General features: G+C 37.5%; 1 protein-coding gene and 1 long non-coding RNA gene across 8 annotated transcripts in view; one reads left to right on the forward strand and one right to left on the reverse strand.

Moving 5' to 3' along the window:
• LOC142054511 (uncharacterized) lies at positions 1-23,672 on the forward strand. Of its 4 annotated transcripts, none has more exons than XR_012659565.1 (4): positions 1-369; positions 468-651; positions 762-830; positions 1,233-4,467. It is a non-coding gene; the product is annotated as an uncharacterized LOC142054511 (long non-coding RNA). The 4 variants fall into 4 exon arrangements; XR_012659564.1 differs by lacking the exon at positions 468-651 and adding an exon at positions 20,134-23,672 and having other exon boundaries at positions 281-369; positions 1,233-1,450; XR_012659566.1 differs by lacking the exon at positions 468-651 and adding an exon at positions 20,175-23,672 and having other exon boundaries at positions 281-369; positions 1,233-1,450.
• The window catches only part of UBE3D (ubiquitin protein ligase E3D), an 82,748-nt gene that overhangs the window by 55,961 nt on the left and 3,090 nt on the right, over positions 1-23,697 (reverse strand). For 2 of the 4 annotated variants that reach the window (XM_075087166.1, XM_075087164.1), the window contains exons 4-8: positions 18,504-18,735; positions 12,605-12,674; positions 10,017-10,086; positions 9,058-9,166; positions 3,704-3,873 (exon numbers count right to left, since the gene is read on the reverse strand). In XM_075087166.1, coding sequence (XP_074943267.1) covers positions 3,704-3,873; positions 9,058-9,166; positions 10,017-10,086; positions 12,605-12,674; positions 18,504-18,735 — 651 coding nt within the window. Of the gene's footprint in view, positions 1-2,074; positions 2,253-3,703; positions 3,874-9,057; positions 9,167-10,016; positions 10,087-12,604; positions 12,675-18,503; positions 18,736-23,697 lie in introns of those variants that run through there. The other 2 variants (XM_075087165.1, XM_075087167.1) reach the window with 2 other exon arrangements.

Here is a 23,697-nt window from a genome sequence, read left to right on the forward strand (position 1 = left end):
TGTAAGGTACAATGATAGATATGCCTGTGATTTACTGCAGGAAAGAGAGAGTTCTGTTGCTCACTGAAGCACAGTGTTGTTCACAGGACATAATTTCTAGTTTAAGGGGAAAAAAACACTTCCACCTCTGACGAAGAGAAATAAGCATTACGTTAATTATGAAGAATTGCAAAACTGTGCTCTGAATAAAGAAGGAATAAATGAAGTTTTCGAGTGAGACTGTAAATTCCTCCTGACATCCTAGAATTCTTGAAAAGAAAGATCATGTGTAAAAGCTGCTGTGTTCCCCCCAAGAGAAATATTCAAGTGCATCCCAAGGAATCTGAACCTAAGGGTTACTTCAAAAAAAGGGGCGCCTGAATGTGTTGTGTAAGTACAGATTTTCTTTCATTTCTTCACCCGTGTTTTACAAATGTGTGATTATCTTGTTATATTTAGGTATTACAAATAAATCCTTTTATTTCTAGTTTACCTTAATCTGTCTTACCCTATGGCCCAGCTAACCAGCGCAGACTCTGCAGTGTCCACAGGTAAGAAAGGTGCTTCCCCTCCCATTGCACAGATCAGGTTCTGGCACTGCAGGAATCAGACAGGACCCAAGTGTAGCCAGTGACTTGCAACAACTGAAGAGGCTCTCTGACATGCAACAGGGTATTAAAGCGCATGCTTATCCCTTGCAACCGTTGGGGTCTAGGTCACAAGCAGACCTCCTGCTGCCTGCTTCCTACACAGGAGCTATCTTGCTTATTCTCCACTCACAGGGAGAAGACCATGGGCTCTGAAACCTCTGCATTATTTTAAAGGCAGGGGTGTGCGCAGAAACGAGCAAGGTATTATAATTATTATTGGAATGTGGGCATCTAAAACATTTGGAACTTGCACTATTCAAGACATCAGACGCTTTGTTCAGAATTCTTAAGATGATGTTTGAGATCTACATGCAAACACATTGCATTAAATAAGCTGTACTCGTTTTGATATTTTTACTTCTGCTGTGTTTACCTGGTGGTTCAATACAGAAAGACTTTAGTCTTATTGTACAGATCAAGGTAATACTCCAAGCCAACTGATAAATAGGTTAGTGGAAACAAACTGAAGTTCTGATGTCCTTTTTGCTGTTCTTTACTAGAAATATAAAAATGGGAAAATAATACTAAACCAATAGTTACTTTGGTTTCTGAACTTCAAAAAGAACCCTCGGTTCTTTCTTTCCTGTTTTTGCATTTGTCCAGGGACTGGATAGGGAAGATGCCAATTACTATCAGAGGAGAATCAAACCTCTGTTGTGCCTTCTGCTCACTGCAAAATCCTGAAGATAAATACAAAGTAATCTTCAGAAACAAGTGATTTGTAAAAGTCTGTGTGGAGAAATGGAGAGAACGGAATATAATCTCACAGTAAAATTCTGCTGCTGAGATTTCCATTCAAGAAAAGTGTTTGTGAATGCTAGGTAAGTGGCTAAGTAGATTGACCTTTATCTCAATAACATGTCAAAGTAACTGAACGTGTGTTAGGATAATTAAATCTTCTCAGTGATAAAGAATTAAAACTTGAAAAGCAAAATGGTAAGTTACACTTCTGTAAGAATTGAGTGGTAAGTGACGTAGTCACTCACTACTGAGTAGCAAGTTCTACACTCACAGTGAGTACTGCTCATTTTAGAGCAGGTAGTGGTTTTTGCAATATCTCCCATTCTAAGAATAAGCAGTTTAAATGACAATACTTTAAGATATATTTTGAATCACTAAATAACATTTAGATCACAGAGGTTTCCCAATGCCAACTTCTGAAGCTACTACATAAAAAATTTTTCTCTTGCATGAATAACATTAATAATGGCCTTTTCTCTAAATATTAGAATTTTGCATTCTCTCCCTACATCAGAGTTTATTTCAGCTTTGCAGTATTGGATCTGTTTGAAAAATAGAAAGTATACACTTGGCAACATTCAGGATAAACACTGTGATGAATCACACATTCTTGCAAGGTGTATATTTATCCTATGAAAATATTTAAATTCATACGCACATGTTTGCTTCCCTGTGCGAGACAACATTTTTGTTGGACTTTTATGAGGGCTTGGGTTATAAATTGCTTGTGTACTGACTAGTCTGGAGGGAATGTCTTCTAAACTTTAAATACATCCATACCTCTTTAAATCTGTCGTCTAGTTTCGAAGAGTTTAAAGGAAAAACAACAAAACCAAACCATCATTTGTGACCTATACAAAACCAATGCTTTCTCTTCTATCACTGCAGAAACAAAAAGCAGAAAATTACGCTAAAATCATACACTATCACTTGCAAATACTGGAGCCACTGCTTAATCAATATTCTCTTACCTTTGCTCTTCAACAAATAAAGCTTTTAACATGTTAGGCAGTGTAAGTTTTTCATAATGTAGACTTCAAAGCTTGCTGAAATAAAATATTTCCTTTATGAGGGCTCCAGTAGACTTGGATACATCCAAGAGAAATATTTATATGGCATTGTAGTCAACCACCTTTCTTGCTGCTTCTCTTTCCCCTCCTCTCAGGGCCCCACTGAATGCCACCACTGGGCTGAAAGCAAGTTAAAGTTAAACACAGAGAGGCTGATAAGATAACTCAATGAACTTCTGAATCATATCCAGAAAGGACTTTCCTTTTGAGGACATGCTATACTCTGAGAGTATGCTATACTGATTTAGCATTATTCGTATTATTCTGCTAGGCTACATCCACAAGTATGTTTTAACAGGGACACTGTTAGATGCAGTGTCCGTGTATGCAGAGATGATCATTATACTGATTTACTGTGACCCACCAGACAACACCTGTAGTACTGAAGAGATAATTTGGCTTAAACAGACTAATGCCAGTCCAGTGAACAGGTATTTCTCTTGCAAAACAAAGCATAATTTTAAGGCATAAAAGGTCAAGACTGAAGCTGGAACAGGTAGGTATAATCTGCTAAACTAGTAACTACCCACCTCTACCCTCTTGGTTTCAGCTGTACCAAACATGTCCAAATTCTTTACTGTGGGAGTGCAGAGGGGGTTGCTGCCGTAAATAACTTGACAGATGAGATCAGATTTTCACACAAAACACAGAAATTGAAGGTGAAGAGGGAGATCTGGCTAAATTTACGCATCATTCAGGAGTCAGCCCATGTTCCTTAACTCCCTTCAACTTCTCCTCCTCCATGAATTACATCATCTGGAGCTACGGCTGCAGAGCAGCATGTTCTGAGACTGTACGGACAGAACTCACTGACCCTCTGCGGGATTCATGGCACCACCCTCCTTCCAGCTTCTGCCAACAGAGCCGGAAAAATGACCAAGCTGTAAAAGTGCAGTGAGTTAATATGATTTAAAAATGCATAAATGAAAAAACACATTACTACCCTGTGTAATGGAGACGACTTCTATTTGTATCATATACCTGTTATCTATATGTGCCCCTAGAAACAACATAACTCTTTGGTCTACATTTTAATATTATGGCGCAAAAATTTAACCACCAGATTCTCTCTGGCTGTAACAGAAACCAAATATTATTCCTCTGGCATTTTGCTTAAAAAAAATAATTACAAATTGCATGCAATTTCAGAGACAGATCTCAGAGATCAATGGACTGTCCGAAGAACCTCAAAGAAATATTACTGCCCTGAAATGCAAAACAAATCAAAGATCAGAACCTGAGGTCAGAGAAGGCTGTACTTACTCCTTATTCCTGCTTTTAATGCACGTCTGGTAAAGAACTTTGACAGCATTCCAGGTCCCCACTGGTCCAAAGCTAGGCATGAATGTATCTCCAAACAGTGTAAAAACACTGTCAGAGGAGGAACTTCCTAAAGACTCCACCAGCAATGTGTCAGAATTTAAAAGCCATATCTATAAATGAAGAAATAATTTATTTTAGTGTAGATTATATAAATTTTAATTTGTTCCTTTACTCTGATCCTAAATCAGCTGATACTAAAGCCACATTCTTACAAAGTTTCTAACAAAGTGTTAACAGACATAAATTCACATTTTATTATTCAGCACAGTCTGCACAGCCTCTAGTGGAGAAAAATGGGTTAATACAATAAACTGGGCCCTAATATATCATAGCCATTCTTAAGATCATTATTTCTGTGAAGCTGCCTCTTTTTGTGGCTACAGCACATTCTCTCTCATAGTACCAAACGAAACAGTCCCAAGCCGTCTGTTTCAGTACCAAATGGATTATTTCTCCAATTTCATAGTTTTTTAGGAATTAGTTGAGCATATGGTGTTGAACAACTGAGGGCTAAAGACAGGGATCTGCCTGCTGGAAGTGCCAAAAATTAAGCATTTTTAGAAAGAGCGTGATAGTTATGACTGGATGGAGTTAAGACAAGCAAGGAAAAAGAAAAATTAATGTGGTGTAAAAGGAAGTCTGGGATTTACAAATGGCTGTAACAGACCCTTACTTGGAAAATAAATCTTTATCAAATTTGATAATGGGACTGGCATTCTTCAGCACTACTTGCTCACAGCAATTCATGGGATATTGGAGTTTTGAGAAACCAGGGGGAGTTTTGAGAAACCTGAACTTTTTGTATCACATTATGGATCTTATCTGATCTTTGTGTGACTGTGCGTCAGTGTTCCAACTTGGATTCAGGGCTTTCATGCTAAGCACTGTACAAAAAAAGTCAGGCTTTTCCTTTATTCACAGCCTGCAGTAGTAAAGTGATCCAAGTTACCAATGGAAATGAATTTTTACAAATCCTGAGCCTGTAGGAAATGTTTATATATGAAATATTTATCATAGAAAACAGGATTTATGCAGTGCTGCTCACTAGAGAGTAATCTTCTGCTTCTCATGACCTAATCAGCTTCAAGTAAAACAAGTTACATGATGTTAGGTAGCAGACATATGATATCCCCTGTGGAGGAGGAAAGCTGCTGTTAACAGGACACATAGTATATGTCGTAATTGAATGTGACAGTCACAATTTATCAGAGCCCAAGGCTCAGAACATTACAGTGGAAGCTTCATAAAGGAGGAATGAGATGTATTGATAAAGATGTCCTGGGAGGGGATGGGAGGAGGAGAATCACTTTAGCATATGCACATAATGATGACAAGCAACTGCACTTGGCTTAGCAAGTGGCTGTTCATCAGTTTTGCTCTGGTAACTCACTGTACACATTCATAGCCTAAACTGCAAAATGTATCTCATTAGCTAGGACCATTACACACGGTGCTTTAAGTGTTGAATAGGTGTTGGAGAAAATGGGGAAAAAAGACAAGTGTCCTGTACACACAGGCCACTGCCAATATGCTTAGCTTTAACTAAACAGAGTTCCTTCCTTTTGAAATTATTAACACTTCCCTGTGAAGGAGCCTCCTGGATGCTTTTCAGAACAGGAATATCCTTCAAACTAGTTTAGGGAACAATACAGCAATAACTGTCTGTTCCTTTCAGAATCCTTCTGCAACTTTAGAGAAAACAACCAAACCATTTCATTTGCAACATGGTCCATCTGAAAAGTACTTCCTTTTACCACAAGTGTTGATATGTGGCATCTGACAACAACGTTCTACCACTTGTTCAGAGTATGTCTTTGTCTCAACAGCAATGCAACAGATCTGTATTAATAATTTAGCACACAATACAGAGAAAGCAAATGAATCTTTGCAGGTAGAAGGACACTTGGCCATGAGAAAATCAACTTCTGAACTACATTTGCTTCTTTAGGCAATAATGTCCTCCTTTTCCTCATGCATGAATTATTTTTTGATCTTGCTTTTGATCTGAATGAACAATTACTCACCAAGACTTGGTGTGTTGACTCAAAGCAGTTTATTCATGTTATTTCTGGATAACACAATTTCAAATCTTGATCTGTGCTTTCCACTATGTTACTTCCAATGTGCAATATTTCCTCCCTCTCTACCACTTTGTATAGCAGAGCCTGCACAACCGAATTCCTTTCATATTAACTCCAGTAAGAAAAGAACATAAGAAGAACAAAAAGAATATTTATCTTTACAGAAAGATAAATATGTAAGTCTAGAATTAATTCATAGTGCAGATTGATGACCTTTTCTAAAATGACAGCATCAGGAGAAAGTGTTTGGGGTTTTGTTGGTGGTTTTTTCATTGTTGTTTTGTTCTCTTTTTTAAATCACCTTGTCAATAGGCGCCAAAGATGGTCATAGGAGAAAACCTGCAACAAATCTCAATTATACTTCATGGAGCTTAATCCAAACAGGTGAAACACTATGATTTACATTCTGTGATCAGTTTCCTAAAATCTCAAACCTGTGTCTCCAGCATCAATTTCTGGACAATTAGGCATCAACTCAAATCTAACATGGCTAAAAAAAAGGCTGTTGTTCTTCCTTGCTAGTTCTTTCTTAGTTATTTCAGACATTACCATTACTTTTGTCATCACACAGGCCAGTACTGCAAACAGCTTTCATTACAGCTTCTTTGTCCTCACATTTGGACTCTTCAGATAAAGATGTGGTTTCCTCATACTTCACAAAGAATAAAGCTCTCTAAGAGATCTGGGTAGCTCAGTCTCAACAAGGTACTCCTTATCTCACATCTTGATCACTGCAATGTCCCACTCTCCAACCTTGATAAATGCAAACTTGTTCTGCTTACGTCCTCCAAGACACGGTCCAAGAATCAGTATCTGATTGACAGGTCTCTGCCATTTTGTTACGTATTTATTTTCTTGGGATATCTTTCCACTCCCTCCTGAAATACAAGCTGCCTTACTTTCAAAGCAGTTTACAGCCTAATCCCTCTCCCCAAAACATCCTTCATCCAGTACTGAAAGACTGGAGTTAGTATTCAAACTCTCCAATCCCTACCGCACACCTCCTGATTTTCACAGATGTATTCCTTTGGGTTTTGTCAGGTTGATACCATCCATGGGATGAATTCCCTGTATCTATCCACAAAATGACTTATTTACCTCTTTCAAACCTATCCTTTTTTATAGTACAGAAAAAAATAACACCTATTAGGATGCTGCTATGCTGACCAATAATGTACCATTTTGGTTGTGTTCTCCTATCTCACTATCCATTTGTTATCCCCATCTCATTCTCAGCTGTTAAAGTCATGCAACTTCAAGGTAGGGAGCCCTTCAACAGTGGAGCAAAGACAGGAGGCAAGTGATTAATTTTTTAGAGAATGTGAAGAGGGCAGAGATATAGTTTGGATAAATAAGGAAATCTGTATAAGCCACCTTTTTTTTTCTGAGACAAAGAGACTTTTATTTATTATCATCCTTTAAAAAAAAAGCCCCAAGTAGTATATAGCTTTCAGGATCTTGGTTACCACCAACTTAAACAACAGAAACTCATATTATGATGTCCGCAAATAACATTACTGGTAATGCTAAGGCAGAGGAAATAAGGAAAATGAGTCTACAGGATATTTGTGGTTTAAAAAAAAAATAGACACTTGAGAGACCTTAACCTTAATTATCACATACACAGCCTAAGCTGTGTGCATTCACGTATGTAAGCACAAACACTGTGAATGAGAATCTCTGGCTCATTGTCAAAACAAACAAGTGGGACAGCTGGTCCATGATGCATCAGTGACGAGACCACTTGTCTAACTTGGCTGTGTACTCACAGCCTCAAGCACCTACATTTTTTACTGTTTAGCTGTTTGCAATCATTAATATAAACAGTGCTTACAATAACCTTGTGTCCACAAGGCCTCTGAGTCCTAAGACTTAACCCATGACTCCAGAACACCTGTTGGTGTGTATACAGTACTTAGAATCTCACCCTGGACTAAAAGGAAGGACTTTCTCATGTTAAAGACAAAAAAACCCAAACCACCCAAAACCCTAATAACTCACTATTAAAAAGGAAGGGATGCCAATCAGAAGCCAGTCCCTATGCTAACTCAGCCTGCTCGTCTAATCAATACCTTGGCAAAAATGCAACTCAGAGGTAAGAGCAATCTGCTAAATAAGGTGATTTTTCTGTTAGAAAATAGCTAGTTCATTCTATATAAGCTACCAGACTTAAGCATCAGAGTATTAGGTAACTTAGAAACACATAAGCTAGAAGGAAAAATCACAACAATTTTTAATGACCCCCTCAATTAGATTATACATAGTGACAATTATGGGTCTGCTCATGAGACCTTATTTTATCATCACAGAAGAAGTATTTCTCAGTGGTTGCATATATCATCTTGGCACTAAAATTTATTTAAAAGCAACAGATATACACTTACTTCAGAATCTGGATGTTTGGAAATTACAGAACTTGAACAACGTATATATAAAACAGTTTATTTAATTAGATTGCCCACCTCAACAAAGTGCATCTGTAAGTTTATCCAGGGCAGGAATCTACAATCATGTATTTCTTTATCTTTGTGTCTATGAATTACTTGTACAAACTGCAAAACTACAAATTCTGTGCCTATATTTAGTTCATGAATAAAAGAAAACATCCTTGGTTATACCAAATATATAGTACTAAGATGATTCCAGACCCAAATTCCTATACATCTTAAAAATTTGAGGAATTTCACTGTCACTATTTAAATATCAAGCTTAACCAAGTTTAACAGCATTAGAACATTAAGTATAATAGGCAATTTTATTTTTGTTTTCATTTTGCAATGCAATGTACTGACTACATTAGTATTCTGCTGACTTAAGAAAATATTTGTGAAAGATGCTATACAATTTGATGAACTTGTGGTGATTAAAGATAAGAAGCACTGGAGCAAGAATGTGAGATATATATTATACAGTCAAAGCTTAACCTTTCCGTATTTTCTGAATACAACTCTTATTTCTGTGCCTCTTGAGGTGCATCTGTAGTACTTTCATCATTATATTAATAGAGAAAATTTCTACATGTACATCTAATTAGATTAAAAAATGGGGGAAATTTCTTACTTGAACAGAACTCTTCAGAAATACTTCAAGAATTTGAATTTGTTCATTTTCTTTAAACATGCAATCATGAACAGCAGAAACAATACATTTAGGAGCTGGGATTCATAAGTTAAACTCTTTCAGCAGAATAAAGACAAAAAACCTCAAACTTACCAGAATATAGATTTTTTCATTATCCCCTTTTACGGTGAACCTAAATGTGCTTTTAGCAGAGGACAATTCCACAAGACACTGAGCAACCACGCTCTGAATGAATTGAGACCTGTTTAAGAATTAACCACATATTATAAGTTCTCAGAACAACTACATGGGCAAAGTCATTCACACCAATGCAGTACAAGTATGTAAGTATCTCCATACTGTCAACTCCACTACATCCTATAATCACTTTCTGTTGAGAGATGGGGCTTCTTTAACTTTCTCTCCCTCAAAACCAATTTCCTGCAACAGGAGTTTTTTAATAGATCAGCAGTCTAAATTGCTCCACATCCTTTATTTTGACCAACACCAGATGTCAAACACTGAATAAAAGTTTTTCCCTATTATGTGTTACACATATGAAAACAAAGTTCAGAATTATGCACATATTTAAAATACAATTCCCAAAAGGAAAGAACTGACTAACGCATAGTATATAAGAGATAGCTAGATTGAGTTCTGTTTCATCTTAGTCTTACCTTCAAACTGAATTACTCGAAAATTCAAAAATCTCACTTCCAATTAAACATTTCAAGCTTTACTTGACTTAATTTTACATAATACAACCTTCCATTTCCGTAATTAGCCACCAGCATCATGCAAAAAGAAATAGTTCAAAATAAGTATTGTATTTTGGCTTATCACCTGAACAGTGAGAGACTGCGACAAATTATACACAATCTGTCTCCTGTGTCACACACAAACAGACACAAAGACAAATGAACAAAATTGTAGACAGTGAATTCAGACTACATTACCTTTACAATGCTTAATTCTGTGATTACATACAATTTGACAGCACTCTGTTATTATATGTAATTATTCAAGAAACTAAAATGTTAGTGCATTTCTAGCACCCTTTCTAAAACATAAACCTAAGCAAATGATCTAATTTTTAAATTTTTATTTGTTACCTTGGTGTCGGGCTGAAACTTGCCTCAGATGATCGAATAATCACCTCAGTGACATAATATTTAATGGTATCTAAAACGACAAAAACATTTTTCAAGCACAACAGAACAACTAACCTGTTAAGAGTAGACTAAGTCACCGTATCACTACACTAATTAAACTTTTTTTCAGCAATAAATTAAGAGGTGCAGCAGCTGGTCAAATTCTGCTTCAGTTTGTGGCAGGAGAAGCAACCTATAACAGAAAACATACATTGCCAGAAGAAAACTGCTCTGAGCTAATTTCATGATCAGCAATTTGTCATTCATATTGATCCCTGTTTAATGCTGGGAACAATCATCTTGAAACAAAGCAAGCAAGAGCTCAAGCCAAACCTGCAAGATGAATTGAAAGAACTTTCCTAAAGTACTGAGATCAGCATAGCTTACATAAGTATTTTAGTACCCTCTGCTGCTCAGTAATGCTGCAGTGAATCACAAGAGACAGTTTTAATAACAGCACACACAAGGGAATAATTTTCTGCTTTGCTCAAAGAGCAGAATAGAACTTCTTTCGAAAAATCACACTAACTCAACACTAATACAGCATACACTCTGAGTTTCAATGTAACTGTTCCCCAAAAGCTCCACTAAGACAACCTTTAACACCAAATGGAAGTGTTTGAGTACAGAATTTAATCGCCATCAATGAAGTCAGGTCAAAGATGATCACACTGAAGCTCTGGGTCCATGCTATAAAGACAACCTAACCAGATGGCCAGCAGAACAGGTTAAGCGTATAGCGTAATAAATTAATTCCACTAAACCCTAGCATGTGAACAACAGTAAAGATTCACTGGTTCCATAAATTTTAAGGGTGAAAGGGGTTGTTTCATCTGATCTCTGTCCACACACACCATTAAAACTGGATGAAAGGAAGCATTTCAGGATGACACTTAATCTGTTTTAAAGATTCCAAAGGTTTGGTAATCCCACTCCTTCTCCAAATAAGTACTACACTTTTTAAATTATCCTCACTGCTAGGAAATTATATTTTACCTCTGAGTTTAATTTTAGCCTGCTCCACACTGTGCCTAGTCCTGGGAGACAGAAGGAGAAGCCAGTTCAGTCACTTTAGCTCCCCAGATGTTACCCTCTGTAAAGAATTGGTGCTACTGCCGCACAGGCACTGGGAATTAAGGAGATGTTTGCTTGCAGGGAGATAGAAGGTGGGATTTCCCAAGAGAAAAATCATACAAGTATATGGGGATAGAGTTGGGGGAAGGAGTAGCCACAGGGGAATTTCGAAGCCAAATCTGGCCTACACAGATACACCACTCTAATCCAGCTTCTTCTTCAAGGCAGTGATATCTGCTCATGAGGAAAGCACCAAAGCATGACAGTCAAATCTGCTCTCTAATCTCTTTTCACAGAGGTGGTTCTGTCTAGACTTATACTACACATCTCTGGTTAGGTTTTTTGTCTGTTCTTTGAATTCAGTGTAAATATCCTACAGTATTGAATGAAGAAGCATGGTGAAAACAACAGACGTGCTGTCATCTACTTCAGCCATGTACAGAGTCCAGACCAAATCCCTGCACATCTACACAGTATTTGCCTCTTCCCATACCCACTGATCACATTGATTACTGCTTGCTACAACCATCTGAAGGCTTAGATTAAGGCATCCATTGCTCATGATGATCTGCGAAGCTCTCTTCCAACCACTGCTTTCCCAAAGTCACAACCTGCTTTGTGGTCTTTCAAACACCTCACCTTAAATTTGGTTTTATTAAAGCCTGTATTGTTCAGATCCCTGTAGAGGACAATCGGAACCTTCTGTAACAGAAGACCTTCTGTCTTGCGTCTCCTCATGACTTATTTCTTAAACATGTGTTGCATTTTCTGAGAAGTTTTTATATTCTCCAGATCTCTGAACTGAGCCAGGCTCACACTGACTGATGCAGTGGAGTAGAGGGAGAATGAAAGAATGAACCCTGCTAGTAACAGACTTACCATTGCTTCTCTCCTGTTAATAACTGCATTTTAAAAACCGCCAGAGACTCATCTTTACACTACTTCAGGTAAACCCTGCTGATTCAATATAATGACAGCTTTTAAATGAATAATCTTATCATCTTATCATCGGATAATGATGAGAGATAACCTGTATCTTTGACAAAGCTTCATTTCCATGAAACCAGGCTGGCTGTTAGCAATCGTATCTTTAGCTTCCAGTTCTGTGTTGATCAAGTTCTGAATTAACCTTTCGATTATTCTGTAGGACTGACAGCAAAATAAACAACCTGTAATTTCTCAGGTCTCCTTTTTCACTGGGATTCCTAGTAAACTGGAATCATGCATTGAGTCTTCCAAAGCTATAGAATTAGCTAAATATGCCACAGAAACAAGGATGAGGAAAATCCCTGTTGTAAGTAACTTCCAAGGTCTAACAGTGGAAGCAACAGCCTCATCTGTTCCAAAAGGGAATGAGACAAATGCACGGGAATCAGCCCTGCACCTTACTGATAAATTACTTTCCTCCACAGTTTTTAACCTCCGTGGCTTAGTGGCTGATGCAGTGAAGTCTAGTTTGGTTTTAAATCCCGTACCTGATGATACTGTTTCTCCCAGCATTTTCTTGCAGCGCTTACAAATTACTCTGGTATTTTCCTTTGATTTCTGTAGGACAAAGAAATGTCATTTAAATGTCACTCAGTTATTCTGAAAAAGGAATGTATAATTTCTACATACTCTCCAGAGTAGATCATGAACTTTCTACTTGTTTCTGTTCTCTTTGTGTTCACATACACACAGACTTACATTCACTACTTCAGCTTTCTACACTTGACTTGCTTGCAAGTTTCATTCTAGTTTTAAAATCGGGCACTATATACTGACCACACAGCACAACCTGTAACAGCTAACAGGGGAATCTTGTACTATTGAGTGACTGGATGAAAAAATGACATGTTAGATTTGACATAGAAAAAGGCAAAATAATGCACATGAAAAGAAGTGTACCAAAATACATACATAAAATAGTATGCTGCAAAGTGGCTACCATCACTCAGTAAAAAGTTCTAGCCACTCTGGACAGTTTTATAGGAATTCCAGTTCAATATTCAGCAGAGAGGAGAAAATGTCTGCAGAGTATTTGAATTACTGGGAAGCCGCTAAAGAACACATCATAGCATGATATTCCAGAAAGGTGCAGTGGATTCTGTCGTTGAACAACCCCTCTCCCTCAATTCAAGCAGAAACAGAAAAGATATTGACAAAGAATAAGAATAATTGTCAGAGGTGCAGAACAGTTTCTGTATGTGGCAAAAAAAACACATGTAATGGGAGAAAGCATGAAAGACAGAAAACTGAGGGGTATGACTGAGATACATAAAATACAAATGTTTAGGAAAAGCTGAAGAGGAAAAAAACATTTACTGTCATAGCTCATGCTAGGAAATTGTAACCTGGTTTGTATCAAAAAAAGGGAACGTATTTGCCACACAATGCATAATATAGTTTGGTACCCACTACAGGGAGGTATTTTTTATACTAAAAGTATACATAAGCTCAAAAAGTCTTCAGAAATTCAGGGAAAGCAATGTTCCTCAAGGGCTTATTAAAAACAAAAATGTAGAGAACGACATCTAGTCCAGTCCAAGAAGTCTTTACACTAGCCAAAACATCACTCAATACTTGCCTTACTCTTATGCATCCATTACTGCCCAGTGAAAAAGATCTCATTTCTGCAGGAACCTGTGATCTGCCCAGGTAGCACTCCTACTAATTCCAGTGTCAATATTTAAATTTAGTATCAGTATGAAGATACAAATAAGCACAACTCCTACTTTAATCCAAAGTCTAAACTCCAGAACTGGTTCTGTGTGGTCTTATTAACCTGGGTGTAGCACAGTACAGCTCTGGTCTGGAAGCAGTACCTATATACAACCACAATGATGCTCCTGAGTTAATAAACCCTTCTGGAGCTAGGAATCCCGAGAATGTAATGAGAAGACACCTAAACCGGATTTTTACACATGGTCTTTGTATAATTACCTATATAATTGTTCATACAGTATACAGTGCATAAAAGTACCCATGTGTAATTAAACAATTACTGTTTTATTGGTTTGGTTTATAAGTCCAAACAAGTCACTGTCAACTTGAGAAATTATATTACAGCACATGCCTACAAAAATAATATATAAATTTAGCATAAATTAAACTCATTGAGGGGAAAAAACTCCAAATTTATCTTTTTCTGTAACCTTTGTAAAAGATGGCGACAGTTCTCACAGATTCCAGCTGGAGCGAACACACATGCACTCTTCGGGGAGCATAGCTTTTCTTCACCACCACTGTCATACTCCTTATGATGACAATGTGTTAGACTGATGTCCAGAACAAAAAGTGGTGCTCTGTGGCCTATCACATCACAAAAAATGTTTTTAAAAAAGAGCAGCAAGAATTAAATCCAATGGCTATGTTAGGCACACTTTTTGATTTAAAGGTAAGTTTTGAGGTATGTCCATTACAGGCTGTCTTCAGAACCTGGACAGTGGACTTTCAGACTATGCAGATTTCCAACGACAATTATCCTAATCAAAACTTGAATAATGCTTTCTTAATTGATTTATTCTAATTCAGGTGCCTTGAATGACATGTGATCTGTGATTAGACCAGTGATGAACGAGATTATGGACAAGTCAAATAGACAAATTGGGCCAATTTTCTCAGTTACTCTATGGAAAAGTGTATGTACTTCCTGCTGCAATGATAGGGAAGGGGTAAACAAGGAAGACAGAGAAGTTATACATGCCAGTCTGGATCATTAAGTAGATTGTACTTAGTCTAATAATCTGCACTAAAATACAGCCAAATGCCAGATCATATATTCAGGAACAACAGGAGCAACAAAGCCAGTGATGATAAAATAAAGGAATACATAGTGAAAGACAATAAAAATCTAAGATGATGGTAGCTAATAAAACCAGAGCTACTAATGAGATGCTACAAAAGAAAGGGCAAATATGATCTCTGAATGCATGAACAACTGAATAGTTGATATGGATAAACAGAAAAATACAACATCTTCAGAATCAGTGGGATGATTACTGCAAAAATGGATCTATAAAGTATGTTAGAAGTTTGGAAAATGGTTTGGAAAACTGCTACAAAAAGGATTTCTAGAAAATAAATACACCGTAGAGATAAAAAGAGATGCAATTCTTAGTGTGCTTAATATAATAAGAAGGCAGCAAAGAGTCAGGATGATTAACCACTGAAACAGCTTTACCAAGGAGTGTGATAAAGCTTCCATCATTTGAAGTATTAAATCAATACTGGATGTCTTTCTCAAAGCTATAGCTCAGACAGAACTGATGAATCTGATGCTGGAAATACCTAACAGAGTTCTCTGATCGGTACTATGCAAATAATAAAATGAACGGAAATGACCACTCTAGCTCCACAAAAAACAGAACACATCCCACGTAGAATTGGAACTTATGTTCAAGATACGACTGCAAAGCCCTGCTTGCTCCAAACCAGAGATCAAACTATAAGCCCCAGGGAGAGCCCAACAGCCTCTGCTTAAGTTTCAGAGAGCTGACTATGTGTTATGGAGATCAGAAAAAACATGGGGTTCACATATACGCAGTTATCCCCTTTCCCAATTCCTTCCTTGCTACTCCTCTCAAACATACACAGTAAAATTACTTGCTTAAAGTGAAGAGCAGGATTAAGTAGAGCAGGTTTTGTGAAAACCAGTATTTGAGCTTGGTATACACATTGCACAGTACACATATATAGTATACAGTACTTCCTTGAAAGCTACAACTTGAATGTTTTTTTCTGACTACAGTTACAGGTGCTAGCTGAGAATTGTGCAGTACAGTACCTAAAAAACACCGCTAACTTGTTGTATCATGCTTCAATGGAAAAAGCGATAGTTTTAGCTAGACTAATTAAATCAATATATCTATTTGACAACTTGCAGCTGCTGGCAATCTGCAGATGGAGGTGGATCACCAGCCAAATATTTTCTGTTTCTATTCCTAAGAATCCCTGATATGGTGTCAGGGAAAAATATTTTCCCCAAGAGATACTATTAGGATGCTACAAGACCATGTGACATTTAAAAACTATGTTACACTAGAAGACTAATAGATGTGAGAAATACGGTTGCAATGGACGGATGCTGTCTTGGTCCCAGTGGAGGCTGGAAAAGATTGTTTAAGCTTCTCTGGTACATTCCTGCTACTATTTTGGTCACAGGCAAACACTTCCCAAAGAACTGCAATGCAATTAAAAAAGAACATTCATACTGGGGCAGGCTGCACAATATTCTCTGAAATGAGCACATTTATGCCAATAGCAATCTATCTTGCCTGTAACTTTCTATTACTCATATTATGGAAGAATTTTCTCTTTCAGTATGAGGGTTTTTCTCCTTATTAGTCCAGTTTCTGCTGGATCTTACAGTTTTGCTCATTTGCTTGGCAACCAAGTGATGCTGGAAATAAGCAAACAGAAATGAGAATTCATTGCAAGCGTGAAAGATGTAAAGAGAGGGATTTGACACAAACAAGGAAAGAATTCTCAGCTTCAATACAAGTTTAAGGAAGCAAACATGAAAATTCATCATACTAAACTACTATTGTATGCCTCTGACAGAAAATAGCCTCCTCCCTCATTCAAAAGTTCTGCTGCTATCCTGGTTTGACCCACATCTCAGTAACATCTTTGTTCCACATCCTTTTATAATCTTTCTGCCTCAAAAAGAACCCTTTTCTGGCAAACATTCTCCATGACTGACTGAAGAAGTATGTTGGGCGGACTGCTTCCCCGTCTTTGGGCTGCAATATGAACTCCATGCAACCCGCCTCTTCCCATCCTTGTTCCCATTGTTCTAAAATCTCTTTTGAGATTACTGAAATGTGAGGCAGATAATTCATTTTGGGGACTTCTGGCAGAAAGCATTGTCCTCTTGGAAATTCTGAATCTTCTGCTCAGCCTTCTTCTTAAGGATACTTAGAAAAAATAACTCCAATTGCCACAGAGCTAATCCAAATTAATCTGCTTCTCCCACACTGATATCCTTTTCAGGGTATCAGTTCTTATCTTCCCCTCCCCATATCCTGCTTTTCAAAGAACAGTGGAACAAGAAACCAAAGGGACCACAGCCGCAAGACTTGCAGATATGGACCATAGGAAGCAGATGGCTCGCTGGGATGCACTGCACCAGCAACCGTTGAACTGAGAGAGTCCCAGTGATTTAACCAGGGATAATACAAATCCCTGATGATGGTAAGCAGCAGAAGCAGACAGGAATCAGGGTCTCTGGAATTACTTCTCAACAGATTAAAAGTTTCACATTAAGAATCTGTACATAGAAAGTCATCAGCTGTTACAGAGACAAGTTGCCAGGGCAGCTACGGTTCCCATAATTGTAGAAGGATTTCAGCAAACATGGTATTGGAAGAAAAGATGGTATCTGCAGGCCCAACCTCTGTCAGCACAAATACAGACAACCACCAGATTAACAGAAAAGGCTTTATGGAAACATAGGCTTTGGTGAACTAAATTCCTCGATGTTCTTTGGTAGAACTTTTTTTAACTTTTTGTTATTGCCTGAACTTTTATACAAATGCTAGATTTCCAAGACGAGTGAAGCACTGAATCTTCTTTCCTCATGGGTTTCATCCCACTATTGAAACATCAGTATCCCTACAAATGTTTTTTTTTTTTCCTGGGCAACAACAAATTTTGATGCTTCTAAGCCAAACGATAGCTTTCTTCCTGGAGATTCAGGTGATGGATACATCCCCTCCTGGAACACCTCAGAAACACCAACATGAAGAGTTATAACCTGAGGTGGCAGGTCCCTTTCATTAGACAGAGCAGTCAAACAAACTCAATTTCCTTACTGTATTCTGAGTATAAGACAGCCACATCTGAACCCAAAACACATTCTGATTTTTCCAAGTCTTTCTAAAGCTAAAAAAACCCAAAATAAATTTAAAAAACTCACACCTTCCTTTGATCACATTTATGGTTATGCATCCAGTCATAGTTTGAGAAGAAAAAGCATTTTACTCCAGTTTCCTCCTCATTCTTCCTTCCACTACCCTTTGACAAACACCTAACCCGTTACAATTATTATCTTACTAAATGTTGATGTCCTTCACTCGGGATATTTTTTGGGGGAAATATTTGGGTTTAGAACTACATAATTAAATAGTTTCCAGTTCAGTTTATAGAAAGAAGTTCTTCCTGAATATCTAGGTCAATATCAAGACCATGGTGCATGCTTTACACAGTGTAAATCACAGCTTAGAATATTTCTTGGCTTCTGTACAACTGAATGTCAACAACTCCCTATGACCTTCAAAACAGCTCTGTAATACATATAAGTTAAATAAATCAGTGACAAAAAAAAAAAGTGGTTTTCAACAAAAAAAATTCCAAAGACATTCACTTAAGAATTATTCAAACAAAATACTTTACCAAGTTGGAGCCACTCTGAGAAGCATGGTGTCCAGCCTCTGAGGAGCACATGGGAGATTCAGGCACATGAGATTCATTTCCTGAATTCAGCAGAAAAAAAGTGTCTCCAAGAAAACAGTCATCATGCTGAGGATGGAAAGTGCTTCTGGCAAAGGGGTTAGGGTGACAACACCACTCTTCAACTAAAGCACTCCAGTTTTCACTTGGTAGAGGAAGGACTCTGAGAAATTTCCTAAGAGAGAAAAGAAAAAAATATTTCAATATATTATATTCTTTTCTAAGACACTAAAATAGAGCTTAGATTCCTTACAAAAAGGGGGGGGGGGGGGGGGGAAGTATGGCATTTTCTCAAAAGGAAGTGTTTGACTCTGCTTTAGTCAAAGGCACTTTCTTCAGATGAAACATGAGAAAGCAATGGCTGAGTATTTCCTGCCAAGTTTGTGATGAAGCATTTCCCAAGGGTGAATCTCCAGTGATTGTAAGGCAGAACTTGGCATAATGCTCTCTTGGAATTAATCACATGGCAAAAATAAAACAGTTCTATCCAGTCATGAAAAATATCATAATTTTGCAATTATATTTATTATTACTTCTTGTAGAGTTTCCCTGCACCAAATGTTGATATAAAAACAACAGAAACAGACCACTGCCACAGCAAGGGAGAGCATGTCCTTTGAAGAACCTTGAAGTCAGATACCAGACTCTGAAAAATCTAAATCCTAACGAAAATACACAGTATATCTTCATTAAAATAATAATAAAAAAAGGAAAATGCAATCTTAATTTAGATTCAGATTCAACTTTCAGAAGTCACATATAAAAAACCAAATCCCTTTCTCCTGGGCAGCTATGGGACCATGCAGGCTGCCCCAGGCAATCCCCCACTTTGCTTTCATTATCAGTGTTGTCTTTAACTTCCTTTCTTTGGTTACACACAGTGCCAGAGAATTTTCTAAGCCAAGGTTTGGAATCACTGCTTTACATTGTAAAATATACTCTTAAAGCTAGAATATATTCACGTGGCTATATAAATACCAGCTTGGTCATTATGAGTGAGTGGTCGATACTTTCCTACCTATAGTTCCTATAGCCATTTTGTGGTTCCACCACATATGTTTTTATTAAGAATGTGAAAGTATTGATGAGTACTGGCCACATATTTACACCTTCTTTAATCTGTGTTTTCTAGAAAACTATTGCACTGAGTAGAAATTCAGCCCCTTTATCAAAACAATGGGCAATGGCTTTAACAGCGTGCACCTCTCCAACAATTTTCTAGGTGTACTGTTTGCTGCAGAGCCGTGCTTTCTGCTCTCTGCCTAGTTTCCTTAAATGCTTTCCTTTTGTTCCCTTATTTCTTCTGCTCTTGCCTGAAACCTTTACATAGAGTTTCTTCATTCTACTTAATGAATGAAGAAACTTAAAACTTGCAAATACAACTTTATTTATGGTGCTACTTCACAAATAAACACACAGCTGCTAAGCCAACCGTTAGACACCCTCCCTTTCTTGCAGTTCACAGACAATTCTTTTCTGAAGATGCCAGTTCTTCCCATTGTAGTATCTTGTGCCTTTTGTATTGCTGGGTGGGTGAAAGTAAAATCTTTTCTAAAAACTGCTTTCTTTCTAGCTCGACAATACATTTGAAAACTGTGCTTGCCCCACCTACAGATGAAAGTTGGAATAACTCATCCTCTGACCCAGCTTTAACATAAGTGAATAAGATCACCTGTCAGCACTACCCATCACTATTTTCACTCTGTGATCTTATATATTGCCTGAGATACAACCACAATTCTGCCATGATGGGACCTTAATTCTGGTGTTGGCCTAATGACTGATTATTCATCAGCCTTGTACAATTACTTCCCATGCCTGGACTCACACTGAAAAAAAGAAAGAAGTCTTCATTCCTATGTACTGCTCTTCACACTACAGCAACAAAAAGCTGGTATTGCTCAGCAATGTTTTTTCAAGTGTTACAGGGGGAAAAAAGACAGAGATCACCTTAAGCTGCAGACTAATGCTGCCCAGTTTCATTACATTACCCTTTCTTTACCCTCACAGTCTAGAGCATTAAGATCTTGAGTTCTTGACCAACAAAAGCAGTTCCTTCAACCAGTAGGAATTTCATACACAGAGTTTGAGCTATAGAGAAAATATAGCACTGCCACTATATTTTAGGCTTTTGCCATTCATAGGTGGGAAGCTATCTTCTGTGTCACTAGAACTGGAAAAAATGCAACACTAATGAAAATGTAGCTTTCCAGGAAAAAAAAATAGAAACTTGAAGTTTACTGGGTGCTGACTAACCCAAGACGGCTAAATACAGTGATAAAACCTAGCTATCAGGGGGACTTATCTCCCCGAAGTTGCTCCGAATAACAACTGAGTTTCTACTTTAAGATAACCACCTAGGCTGCCTTCATAATCAGTGAGCAACAAAGAAGTCTTAGGCTGGGACCTTAAAGAGAAACTTTCTCCTCCTGAAAGTGTCTAATATAGTGAGGCTGAATCTCCTTCTGCAGACAGATCTCTGTCTCCAAATGGAAGAAGCCTAGGTAATGAATTTAATTTTAAAAAGATAGAAGTTAGGCACTGGTCTGAAAGAGTGTAGCCATAAGGATGTAATTCTTAAGTGGGCCTCCATGCTAAACTAAGTATTTGACCATAGAGATCCTTACAAAACTGGACTAAGAAAAATAATCTCTAATGCCATTATTAAGTAATATCCAAGAACCCAGTAATACCATCCTATCTATTGAAAATTCTGAAAACTGGAAGTAAAATGGACTTTAGACTTTTAAACATATAACCCTTCTGTTCCATCAGAGAAAAAGAGAAAGAAAAAAAGATCCAACTGGATTTCTTTAACAGCAGTCTTCCTTACTTATGCACTAAAAAGTTTTGGATAGCCCAGCTTGACAGTTAATTGTCATGCTTAAAGCTATCTATGTAGGGAAAGTGTAATTAGGTTATTTCCCCTGCCATCAGTTTTTCAACAAAATACTCCTGTAGTAGAAATTCTTAATGTTTGGACTAAGGAAAAGGTTTATTGATTAATAATAAATTTATGAAATGTATTTTTCACAGCATTCAGCCTTTAGGAATTTCTTCATGTCAGAAATAATGCCTTAAAAAATTATTTTATATATGAGCTACACTTAGCCTAACTGAAAGGAGAGAAAGAAAAAAGCAAGTATCCCGAATTCTTTGCAGCTCTTAAACCATGGAAGAAAAAAAAAATCTATCACTTCCTCTAATGCGGGTAATGTGAGGGTAATGGAGAAGAATCAGAGAGCGTAACTGTAACATCTGAAGAGCTGTTAGATTCGTGGAAGGTAACAGACTAAGCCAGGGGATTTCAGAAAATGTAGAGAGTCCATTTTCTTGCATCAAGGAAGGATCACTTATGTTTAAACCATTCCTAACGTATTTCTCTAATCTAGTCTTTAAAATGATGGCTTCCTATGCAGTCTCTAACAGTAAAAAAAAAGCTTTAGAATAGGTTTGGTTAGGGTTTTTTTTTTTCCCTTTTAACCTAAATTCCTCTTGCTTCAACTGAAGACTACTGACACCTTCTTTGCAGCAACTTCTTACATACTCGAAGAGTCTTACATCTTCTCCAGAGCCTTATCTAAACTAAATCCCATTTATTTCAATTTCTTCTCAAAGGTATCATTTTCTAGATCTCAGGTGTTTTTCACTACAGACCCTCTCCTAGTAATCCACACTTTAATAAGTTCCCCCTCACACAGTTCTGTAACTTCCCTTCAATCCACCGCCTCTGCTGCCACTGTCATACTCACTCTCCCTGGAGAGACTAACACACGAATTCTGTAGGTGGAAGTACTGACTGTGCTACTGTCTTTCTTTTGGAAGTGCCGGAACAGACGATGCTGGATACACTGGCAGCTCCACTCTTCTACCCTTGTCTTAATATTTTTTTAGTGATCACATTCAAGGGGCTCAGAGGTTCCCTGCAAGGAGAAATGCCAAGCAAAGAGCCATGAAGATGCCTTCTTTTTCCTTTCTCAAAAATTCTGACTGCATCACATTATAGGATGCAGAATCAAAAGATGTAAGCTCCATGCATATGAATTTGATGTGCTGAAATTCAGGAAAACGCCCACTCAGAGAGGAAAATATGAAAGTGCAATATCTTTTGAAAGCAAATGTTACTGACTAGAAATTAGAAGTTTCATTACTCTACAAACATATCAAAATAAGAGTTATTACTAGACTTTCTGATGAGACGCTTCAAAAGGGAAAGCCAGGAAATCCCCATTCAGTTACATTCAAGCTAGCCATAAATCCGTATGTATGACAGGAAAGTAAAAGTTTACCGAATATACCACATTTGTATTACCATTTTGAGTATTAGGAGCAACACAGATCATAAAAGGCTGCAAGTGCATCTCTAACAATTCTTATATATCCAGCTGAATCTGTCAAAACTGTACATCAGAAGAGCCAGAAAATGCAGCAGCTTATTATTAAAATTCTCATTCACTCTGCAGCCTTTGTAAGGAACAGAGATAAGGCCGAGCCATGCAGCTAAGAAACAGCTCCTGTGTTTCCCAAATTCAGCATCCCTGAACTATGTGGAGGTTGGATTTGCTTAACAGATAGAAGGGAGCTGGGGTCAACATCCCCGTTCTGAGCAGCCACTCTATAACTACAGCATGATGACTGAAAGGATTTTATAAGAGACTGATCAAAACTGAAGAGGAACCCTGAAGTGCAGAGGAAGAAAGTCTAGCCTCAAATTTTCAGTGTTATTCCCTTCAACGTAGCAAAGATGTCAGCTACTAACAGACTATTGAGCATTTTTTAAATCAATGAAAACTATGAACATTTGCAATATTTCCAGGCCAAAATGTTACAGCTTTTTGTTTGAACCACCAAACCAGAAGCTATTATGATGTGTGCAAATATATTCTGTATGAACAAAAAGCACAGATCTCAAAGCAGAAATTTTACACATAGGGAAGTCCAGCTACAAAAGGAAATGTCTCGCTCAAAGCATAGCAGACAAGTGGGAAACGGATCCAGATTTCCCAGCTTCCAGGGCAATGCACCAAATTCCCTTTATAAGGTACTTTTACCTTCCAGCCAGAATGAAATCAAGAAGCAAATGAATAAACGGTGAAAAACTCTTTCAGGTAATTTTGCTTTTAGTCATCCATAGTGC

Source organism: Phalacrocorax aristotelis, chromosome 3, assembly GCF_949628215.1.
Source record: "Phalacrocorax aristotelis chromosome 3, bGulAri2.1, whole genome shotgun sequence".
Classification (NCBI taxonomy): domain Eukaryota; kingdom Metazoa; phylum Chordata; class Aves; order Suliformes; family Phalacrocoracidae; genus Phalacrocorax; species Phalacrocorax aristotelis.